The sequence below is a fragment of the Gekko japonicus genome, unplaced genomic scaffold (genome assembly GCF_001447785.1).
Source record: "Gekko japonicus isolate JY-2015 unplaced genomic scaffold, Gekko_japonicus_V1.1 scaffold2783, whole genome shotgun sequence".
Classification (NCBI taxonomy): Eukaryota; Metazoa; Chordata; class Lepidosauria; order Squamata; family Gekkonidae; genus Gekko; species Gekko japonicus.
The window spans coordinates 194,474-205,388 of NW_015161487.1; the positions used below are offsets into that span (position 1 = coordinate 194,474).

The following is a 10,915-nucleotide window of genomic DNA, read 5'->3' on the forward strand; positions in this document are numbered from 1 at the left end:
GGAGAGGTTTTGAAGAGTGTTGGATAGGAAGGGGGAAAGTTGAATGCCATTTGCTCACGGGAAGCTTAAATCAACTCTGCATTGCTTTCTTTTTGTCTGTCTGTCTGTCTCTTTCTCTTTCTTCATCTGTGTCGAGAATAGCTGGGTCCGGTGGTGAGCCAGGATGCCAGAGAAGGAGTTTACACTTACCTGACATCTCCGGAAGTGTGTCATAAGGCCACACACCCCACCCCCAACGGTCCTGGCCGCCACTGCCGGCCTTGCAGCTCCACTGCCGAGCCCCATGAGGGGCCCGGCGGTGGACCTGCAAGGCCGGCGGGAGTGCAAGGAAGCCCCGCGAAGGCCCTCCCTGGCCCCAGGCAGTCAGGGGGGGGGAGAGGCAACTTACCCTCCCTCTTCTCCTGCCTCCTCCTGGCTGAATGAGGGCCAGAAGAGGGGCGGCCGGAAGCAGGAGGCGGGGCTTCGTCATGTGCCCCAACCCCCGTACCTGACCCGGGGGAACTGCGATCCCCCGCGATCCCCCCTGAAAGGACATCTGAATCCTGGGGATTGTAGTTTGGTGCAGATGAGGAGAATGTGTTAAACATTCTCTAGTTACTCCCTGCACATAGCCCAAGAAACTCCAATTCCTAGAATTCCCTGGGCCAAGAGTTCTTTTGAATGTTTAGTGTAGCTCTGTCCATAATAACTTATCTGCGGACCACCCATGTCTGAGGAATCTTCAGTCCAGGAAATGAGTCATCGACAGATACCTGATGAAAAAAATATCCAGAGGTCTCAACGGAATTGATTTACCATTAGTCACTTCTGTGGGTCTTTTCACTGAGGCCGGTTGTCCTCACCATACGCAATCCTGCAAAATAAGTTTGGGTCAGAACGGGGCTTTTTTTTCTGGAAAAAAGAGGTGCCGGACCTCTCAAGAGGGAAATGAAGTTTTCAATCTGTATATTGGAAAGTCACCGACTTTTAAACATTTTAAAAAGTATTTTGTTGAAGAGGTTCCAGAACTCTGTTCCGGTGCGTTCCCCCAGATACACTTGGTTTAGATGAGCCGCACCGTAGAAGTGGTCAGGACAGTAGCTGTGTTGACCAGTATAACTGTCATGGCTACTCAAAAGGAATCCTGGGAATTGTAGTTTGGTGCAGATGAGGAGAATGCATTAAACATTCTCTAGTTACTCCCTGCACATAGCCCAAGAAACTCCAATTCCTAGAATTCCCTGGGCCAAGAGTTCTTTTGAATTTTTAGTGTAGCTCTGTCCGTAATAACTTATCTGCAGACCACCCATGTCTGAGGAATATTCAGTCCAGGAAATGACTCATCGACAGATACCTGACGTTAAGTGAGACAAGCGGAATGGACTAAGCCCCACACGCATCACATGAAAATGAGGAAGTGACTGCCCACTGAGGCAGGCTGTGTCACGGAGGGAGGGGGAGTCTCCCATGGTTCTTAAAACAAGTGAAAACTAGATGCCTCTTTTCTGGCCCAACTAGAAATTCTGGATGTGAGGCAGGACTGTCTAAATGCAGAAGACAAGAGACTGACTGCCTGAATTTAAGGCTGCGATGGGTCGCTGAAATAGTGTAGGCAAGTGGCCTCACCCTTTTTTATTATTTTGGGTGGATTCACACAAGTATTTATGAGTACCTAGAGAAGTCACAGTCCATGGGGTGTGTTTGTGTAGCTTTTTCACGCCTTGGATGGTTGCGGAAATGTTCCAGTTAACATGCCAAGATCGCGGCCCTCCCCTTCCCAGAAAACCTTCACAATATCAGTTGCTATACACTAAAACCTTAAAGGAGAAGACTAGTGTGACTATGATGGTTTTTCTCCTCCCCAATAGAATGCTGGGAGTTGGTTTTCGGGGGGGGGGGGAATTCAGAGAAATTTGGGTAAGAACTTGAGAGATCTAGCCACTAAGAATTTGGCAGTCACACACACAGTGATGGTGAAGTCACTGGTGGCTACCTTTCTCAGTCCTGTTGCTTTGATTTCCACCCACCCACCCATAAGAGCATCTAATATCCCTGCAAGTCCCCCTCTCTGCCCTTTGGGAAAATGAACCACAAAGAAGGAAGAGGAGTGGGGATAAATGCAGCCTGTCCTCCACTGTGTGTGATTTCCATCTCCTCCAGCTTTTTCTACCTGTTGGTGGGAGGAGCCTTTGGAATTCTCATCAGTCAGAGCTCTTGTGTGATTTTCGGAAGAACCACCCAGGTAGGTGGTTCTTTTTAGTGCGGGTTTTCGGGCGGGAGGGACGGATCGGGGACGGGCAGGCAACGATTCCCAGATGTTGCGGTGGGATCGCGCCCGTTTGCTCCGCCCCCGTTCTGTCTCGCTCCCGGACCAAAACCCCTCGTATGAACAGGGCCAATGTATGACTCCCTAAGGTCCTCTGAAGAAGAAGTGGATATAATTGTATGGAGTAACTTCAAGTTACTTGATGTATTCTGTGTGCGGCGAATGAGGCTGACATTCCGCTTTGATCACATGTGAATAGACACTCAGAGTCTCTAGGAAACATGAAGAGAAATGGTAACGCTGGGCGTAATTATGTGGTTAGAGGCTACAAATGACTCCCTCCTCCCCTCAGTAAGTGTATTAAGTGGCTGCTGCATAGCTCTCGCCCACCTGAGGAGTTAGAGACAAGTACACAATCTACTTTCAAAGGAATAGTACACTAGGTCTTAACACAAATCATGTGAATGTTGAAAGAACACAGTCCTTCCCAGAGTGCCTCTGTAAAACACAGAAAGTTTAGTTGCTTACAGTGCAAGAACAAAAAACCAGAGGAAGATTCTCAAATATGTCCCCGTGACTTCACTCTGAAGGTTATTCGGAGAAGGCCTGTGGTACTTCTGGGTTGTCCCACGAGCACTGAAAAGCCCCTACAGAACTACCCCTATTTGTTTTACCACTCGTGTGAAGGCAGCCCAAAGAACAGTTTGGCTGGCAACTGCTAGATGCTGTAACCTGGGTGCATGACACCTGAACAGCACACAGCACGTTCCTTTATCCAGAATAGGAGAGCGGCCAAAAAACACACACACCCCACAAACAATCCAAGCCGCAGCTCGAGAGGGCAAGGTGAACTTTTCCCGCCCTTGAACAACCCAGTCCTTAAGAACAGTTGGCTGCAATTCAACTGCTGGGTAAACGAAGGCAGGAAATCAGCTAAGCCAAAGGAAGCCCCATCCAGGTCAGGAATAAGGCACGGAAGGGCAGGCCAGAAAGGGAAGCGAGGGTAAGGAGAGGTACCGTAGGACTTCTAGAAGTGAATGGGAATGAGAACAAGAGGGGCTTCCATGCTTGAGTCGGTTAGGGAGAACTCATGTACTGAAGGGACCGGCAAAGGGAGGCTCTGTTGGCTTAGAGCAATGGGGTAGACCATCCCAGCACTGGGCTTTAGGTGGGAAGGAGATGTAGTCAGGGCTGTAGGCGTCACAGATGGAGGGCAGCAGGTGGTGCGCAGGCCAGAAGCTCTGTCGATGGGCACAGAAGGGGAAAATAACAGGAAGAAAACAAGATGACAGCTGTTAAAAGAAAGATGGCGCCCAGAAGAGAGCCAAGAGGGGGACGCTAGGCAGCCAGCTAAGGTAGGATGGGGGTGGTGGTGAGGTGGAGGGCTCTCATTCTTCTCCTTCTCCTGTCCCCTCCTCTGGGGCAAAAGTGTCTGTCCCACCAATTTCAACTGTGACCACCATAAAATCTAGCTGGGAGGAGGACCTTGAAATGGCAGCATGAGGGATTTTCCTCTGGTAGAAAACACCAGGGGTCATTTCCTGCAGGAGCACACAGGAGCAGAGCTCCGGCAGTAAAGAGCCCAGGGGGCGGGCACATGCAACAAGCCCCACCCCCTGTTCCCAGCAGCCCTCAGTCAGAGCAAGAACCAGCCAGGTAAGTTGCAGAACTCCCCCTGGCCCCCCAGTCCAAAACAGTCCAGTGGCACCTTTCAGACCAAGTTTTATTCAGGTACAAGCTCTCCCGCCTCTGTGAGGACAGATCTGCATGTCCCGTCCCACCCAATAGCTAGCAGTCCAAAACAGTCCAGTGGAGCCTGAGCGGTGCGTGTTGCCTTCTGACACACTTCCGGTGATGTCAGGGGGTGTGGCATATGCAAATGAGTTATGCTAATGAGCTCCTGCACCTCTTTTTCTACGAAATGACCCCTGGAAAACACCATCTGCTTCCTGAGAGAGGCGCAGAGTTGCAATTGGTGTGGGCCAGTGTCTCTTGTTATCCTTTCCTGGCTGTTTTCCCTCCCTTCTTTCCTTCCTTCAGATCAAAACGTGTTTTTTTTCTCCTTTCTCAGAACTTTTTTGGTGTGTGAAATGTTCATCTAGACACTTGGCTAATTTAATCTGTTAGTAAAAGCTTTTAAAAGCCAGCTTACCTTACAGTGTCAGCAAAAGCCATTCCCCTCTTGTTCTTTTTTAATCAGCACATTGCCTCAGAACTGGGAGTAATCATAGGTGTGTTTGTGGAATGACACAGATTTAAAGTTTATTTAGTAAAAAAAGTCATCTAAAACTTGGTCTCCTGGTGGATAAAAGATTTTTTTTTGTTGATTTACCACCTGACCTTTACCTGATGATTAATCATCAACCGAATTTAATTTCAATGATCTTGCTCATCTGTCACCAAACACCGACATGACTTTTTTTAGATACTGAAGGAAGTCAAGATTGCTCTCGCTTCAGTAAACAAAAACTTTAATTCATTCCTAGGCCTTTTTTTGGGGGGGGGTCTTTTCTTTTTCATTCTCTGTTAGATTAACAAGAGGCAGACCCACAAGGATTCATGGAAGAGGGAGAATTACATTTATCTCCCACATTTTGGTGTAGTGTAGTGGTTAAGTGTGCGGACTCTAATCTGGGAGAACCGGGTTTGATTCCCCACTCCTCCACTTGCAGCTGCTGGATGACCTTGGGCAAGCAATAGTTCTGTCAGAGCTGTTCTCTCAAGGACAGTTCTCTCAGAGCCCTCTCAGCCCCACCTACCTCACAGGGTGTTTGTTGTGGGGAGGGGAAGGGAAAGGAGTTTGTAAGCCGCTCTGAGACTCTAAGTGAGGGGCGGGGTATAAATCCCATCTCTTCCTCTTCCTCCTCCTCCTCTTCTTCTTCTCTACTTCCCCCCCCCCCCCCCCACCCCCCCGCCGGTTCTGACACCACTTCTTCCTCCCCTTACCAGTTCTTCCTCTTCTTGTTTGTAGTTGTCCCTGCATAAGATCAGGTGCCATTTTGGGATGCTGTGCTGCCCAAACTCCTTTCTTTTTTGTAATGTTTGCATGTACAGCATCTTTCTTAACTGGGGGGGGGTTAGCCCCAAATTAGGTATTTTTTCCATAAAGCAAATGAAATTGAGCATTAGTGCCTTGCTAATGAGTGAGTTTTTTGGTTGGCCATGCTGCCTGTGGCAGCCATTTTGTGTGTGTGCTGTGCTCACCACACAGTGTCAAAATTCCAAAGGTGCATGAAGGGTGAGAAAGGTGTACACTCCTGGTGTGGACCCTTTAATATCTCTCTCTGGTCAAAGCTATGGCCATAATGAAATGAAACCAGATGGAGGGGAGTAAGAGGAACTGCAGATGAGGAGATGAACAGCTAGGAAATCCTCTTCTTCCCCTGACTTCCAGCTCTCTCTAGATTACCACAATAAGCTCTTTGAGGGAAGAGAAAAAAATGGGCCTGCTGATTTCCTGGTTTCCCCCTCTTTTAATGGACTCGGCCGCTTTCAAAAGGTCCAGGGCCATGAGCATGCTCACTCTTTATTAGCCGGCTTTTCATGAAGGAGTGAATTATTATTTTTTACTTGACAAACTAAAGTGAAAGCTTTGTTAACTGGCACTCGGTTCGGGAACCTCTCACGCTGCCAACCCTGGTTGGTAGGGCTCCCAGCCTCCAGTTGGGGAATGGCGTTCTCCCAGATTTACAAATGCTGTCCAGACTACAGAGACCAGTTCCTCTGGAGAAAATGGCCGCTTCAGAGGGCAGTCTCCAGGTTCTGTCCCCAAACCTCCTGGAATTTCACAACCAAGAGCCGGCAACCCTATCCGGTGGCACCAAATATAGTCAATTGCTTGCGGCTACCACCCCTTGTTGAAATCTTTAACTGGCAACCCAACCCCCATTCCCCATGGGTGCCAGATAACAAAGCGTCTACTGTAATATTTTTCTGTTTTACCGAGGAAGTTCAAATATGCAGAACCCCCTACCTTGTCTGTGGGTGACTCTGTTTCACTGCCCCTAGTGATGGGTGCACTAGGGTTGCCAGACGTCCATCGGGGGCGGGGGAAACCCTGCTTTTGTGGGGCGCTTTCCCATCCCCAGCCACCTGGCCACTGGGGGGAATCCCACCCCCAACTGGCCTGAAAGGCGACATGATGACCAGTGTTCCCTCTAAGCTGAGTTAGTGTGAGCTAGCTCACAGTTTTTTAGCCTCCAGCTCACACATTTTTGTCTTAGCTCAGGAAGGATGGCTCCAGAGCAAACTAATTTATGCAGTAGCCAATTCACTCGCTCAAAACTTTAATGCTAGTAGCCATCCTGTTTTAAAGTGAAAGCTCACCCCGTAGGCCTCTCAGCCTGTAAACTGCTTTGCACTTCCTTCCTTCCTTCCCTACAGACACAAAAATGAAATCAAGAGAGTCAGCTGCACATATGACTTCGTAGCCAGAAACAGCAATGAACTGTCAGTCCTTCAAGGAGAGGAGCTGGAGGTGAGTTGGCATCTCAGGACACTGCTTGGAGAACATCGTAATATTTGGAGACATACCCCTCTAACCTGGAAGGGAGGAATACAGGTGGAGAGATAATTTGCAGCACTGGCTCTGCTATAGAGAAGCCTATCACCTTCAGAACTGTAAAGAATGTGCTAAATTAGGATAGGCTTGTAAGTAGACAGTGTCTTGGTCACCCATGTTGAGGCAAAAATTGCCTCAACTAGGTGACTAAACAAGGAACTTTTTGTAAATGGGACATTGGTCTTTTTCTTCCTCTTTTCCCCTCCCTTTAGGGTTGGCAAATTGACTTACCTCGCCGGCGGGGGACTCTGGGGTGGCTCTCGGGGCGCGCGCGCGCGCGCCGTGTGCACATCACAGGCAAGTGACGTCATGACACCGGGCGCGCTGGGGGCGGGGCCACAGCCATTTGAGGGGAAAACTATGTTCGGGCCTCCAAAGTGGGGGGAAATCCGACCCCCGGGGGGAATTGGCAGCCCTACCTCCCTTATAGGCCAGGTGCCACAAATTATCAACATGGATATGCATGGACTGTCGAGTAGTTTAAAAAAAATTATGCTAGTACTTTTGGGAACTGTTTGCACATCTAGTTTGGGACTCTTCTCACGATTCAAAGGATTGTGGAAAATGTGGTGAGAGTTTTTGCGTTGACTTAGCTGGGGGTATTCCATTTGTTGTCGCTTAGGTCCTGGATGACAGCAAGAAGTGGTGGAAAGTTCAGAACATCTACGGTCAAGTAGGCTACGTGCCTTACAATATCATCACCCCAGTTGTGACCGGAGATGGCGACGGCCCTCAGATCCACAACACAACGGTCCAAATCAATGGAACCAACTCTGCGAGAACACAAGCGCCGGTACAGTGGACTGCGCCCAGCAGGTGTCCTTTTAGTTGAGGGGAAAGACAAGTCCTGGGGGAACCTTGTCGAGCACGATCAGGCTTGGTGTGGAGGAAGTGGGGGGAGTGAGAGAGAACTCTGTAAAAATTGCCATGGCACTAGAATTTGGGGTCTGGGTGAACTCAACTGATAGAAGGAACATAAGAACATAAGAGACGCCAATGTTGGATCAGGCCAAAGGCCCATCCAGTCCAACACTCTGTGTCACACAGTGGCCAGAAATACCAGGTGCCATCAGGAGGTCCACCAGTGGGGCCAGGACATTAGAAGCTCTCCCACTGTTGACCCCCCCCAAGCACCAAGAAGACAGAGCATCACTTGCCCCAGAGCCCCTATCTATACCCTGTGGCTAATAGCCACTGATGGACCTCTGCTCCAGATGCTTATCTAATTCCCTTTTGAAGCTGTCCATGCTTGTAGCCGCCACCACTTCCTGTGACAGTGAATTCCAAGTGTTAATCACTCTTTGGGTGAAGAAGGACTTCCTTTTATCCGTTCTATCCCGACCGCTCCGCAGTTTCATGGAGTGCCCACGAGTTCTTGTATTGTGAGAAAGGGAGAAAAGTACCTCTTTCTCTACCTGTTCTTTCCCATGCATAATCTTATAAACCTCGATCATGTCACCCCTCAGTCATCGTTTCTCCAAGCTAAAGAGCCCTAAGCATTTCTCAAAACACCTGTTACCTCAGACCATCTAGTCTAGCCTTGTTTCCAATATTTCTTACTACAGACAGAGGTTTAACACTCCACTTACAGCAAACACAAACATCAGATTAAGCGTTGTAAAAATGACCTAAGGTGCGCAGGGCCCACACCGTTCAATATATACTCAGTACAGAAAGTATTCACGGAACTTGAGCAGCAGCATTGGGATCACTGGTGTAATGTAGTCCCTGACTCCATCACAAGATCAGGAGACCAAAGTGTTTTTTTGCTTCGTTTCCTCTGTTTAGAAAACCCCACCTCAGCCACCGCCCAAGACTCGAATCCCACACCAAAATGGCCGGCGCTGGGCTAGTGCCGAAGGGCTTAACGTGGGCCAGAGCGATCGAGGTAAGAATTCCCTCCCTGAGGATCTGGCGAGGAAATCTCTTCTTTGTCATTGTTTTGCTGGACAGGAGACCCAACACAGAGCAGCTTCTTAGCTTTTCTCATTGGCTTGTTTAGGAGACAAGAGGAAGAGTTTGGCTCACGGCCTAGCTGAAGGTGCAGGCTGACTGAACTGTGGAGAAATAATTTTTTTAAAAAAATAATTTAATACAGCTATTATGAGAAGTGCAGAGAAGAGATACAAAGTAGGCGTAAAATACATTGCCAAACAGAATTGGAATCCACCCTACCTCTTGAATTTAGAGAATCCCATTCCAGCAGTTGTGAACATTAATATTAAATCTAATTATACAATTATACAATTTGCAGCTCCATTTTTTGTATCACTCTTGAGCATAAACTCTAATCTAGATACATCTCTAAAGCGGTTAATTTCACCAAAGTAAAAATTTCCTTTACTTTCAGCAACCATTCTGGTAGAGTAGGGGAATTATTTTGTTTCCAGTACCTGGCAAAAACAAGTCTGGCAGCAGTAATCATATGTAAAGTGACTATTTGCCTATCTCTGGGAATGTCAGGAAGGTAATTCAGCAATAATGTCTCTGGCTTAGAAGGAACTGGTTCACCCAACCCAATTGATAATATTTTCACCGCTGAACTGTGGAGAAATTAGTGAAGACTCCACGGCTCCAACAGAAAATGGCTAGACTTCCCTAAGCTGTGGAGTCTTGTGAGGAAAAAATTCTACTTTGTGAGCTACTGGCATTAAAGCTGTATGTGAGCGATTCAGCTACTGCATCAGAGGTCATTTCGGGGGGGATCGCAGTTCCCCCGGGTGAGGTACGGGGGGGGCACATGACGAAGCCCCGCCCCCCGCTTCCGGCCACCCCGCTTCCGGCCCTCATTCAGCCAGGAGGAGGCAGGAGAAGAGGGAGGGTAAGTTGCTTCCTCCCTGCCTCTCCCCACCCCTGCCTGCCTGGGGCCAGGGAGGGCCTTCGCGGGGCTTCCTTGCACTCCCGCCGGCCTTGCAGGTCCACCGCCAGGCCCCTCATGGGGAGCTTAGAGGGAACACTGAGTCGTTGCCAACCTCCAGGTGGGGCCTGGAATCCTCCCAGAATTACAACTGATCTCCAGATTACACAGGTCAATTGCCCTGAAGGAAGTTAGACTGATCTGTATGGAATCACATCCCTCCTGAGTTCCCTGCCCCAACTCCACCCTCCCCAGGCACTGACCCCCAATTTTCCAGGAATTCAGCAAGCCAGAGTTGGCAACCCTACCTGTAGAGGCACTAGAAGAAAGCCCTTTGTCATTCTGTAGAATCGTTATTTGTGTGTTCAGAACTGCTGGAACACGTTGGTGGTATTAAACTTTGTGGCCGACTCCCACAGCTCACCCAGGCAGATTGTTTCTCAAAGACAGCAGTGGCCTGGTTTGTGAAAATAACAGAAGCTATTATTTTTTTCAACGAGGGGTGACAAAATACAAGATCATTCCCTGTGTAACAGTTACCACAAGCTCTGTCTCCTGACTAATTACTCCCAAGCAGGCCCTCAGGCAGGGCTATTTTTGGGCAGGAACGCAACGGAACGGAGTTCCGGCTGGCTTCAGAGTTGGCCACGCCCACCACAGCCAAAACCTCTGCGTGCGTGGCTACAGAGGGAAGGCCTTGAAGGATTGGGGAGGTATTTAAATGCCTCCATGTGCCTTCCCTAGTGTGTCCAGGGCCGTCTTGCCCAGGCTTCCCGCAGCTGCAGGGCACCTGAGGAAGCCAAAGGAAGGCAGTTTAAAGCTGCCTTCTCTTCCCTTCAAGGGGGGCCTTGCCCAGACTCCCCGCAGCCACAGGGTGCCCAGGCAAGCCAAGGGAAGGCATGGGGTGTGACTTATTATGCTAATTAGTTTCTGCTGTTGGGTGTGGCCTATTATGCTAATGAGTTCCTGCTGGGCTTTTTCTACAAAAAAAGCCCTGCCCTCAGGCTTCCAGAACTCTCTCTGACTTCACAAAGAGCCTCTTCACAAATGTCTCTTCTCCCCTGGCTGACTGTGGCCTCGGAAGACTATTTTATAACTGTCCTCATTCATGTATTCCAAAGTTCCTTGGGCAGGATTTGGCTGCCATTTTGTAACACACATAAAACCATCGGAGGCTTGTTGTACTGGAGACTGGGTCATAAACTCATCTGCCTAGCTCTATACAAACGTTTAAAGCCAAGTGCCTGAAACT

General features: G+C 49.0%; 1 protein-coding gene across 1 annotated transcript in view; it reads left to right on the plus strand.

Moving 5' to 3' along the window:
• Positions 1 to 10,915, plus strand: part of EPS8L1 (EPS8 like 1) — a 41,655-nt gene that overhangs the window by 28,950 nt on the left and 1,790 nt on the right. The window contains exons 15-18 of the mRNA XM_015429169.1: positions 3,548 to 3,600; positions 6,629 to 6,722; positions 7,429 to 7,599; positions 8,595 to 8,694. Coding sequence (XP_015284655.1) covers positions 3,548 to 3,600; positions 6,629 to 6,722; positions 7,429 to 7,599; positions 8,595 to 8,694 — 418 coding nt within the window. The remainder of the gene's footprint in view (positions 1 to 3,547; positions 3,601 to 6,628; positions 6,723 to 7,428; positions 7,600 to 8,594; positions 8,695 to 10,915) is intronic.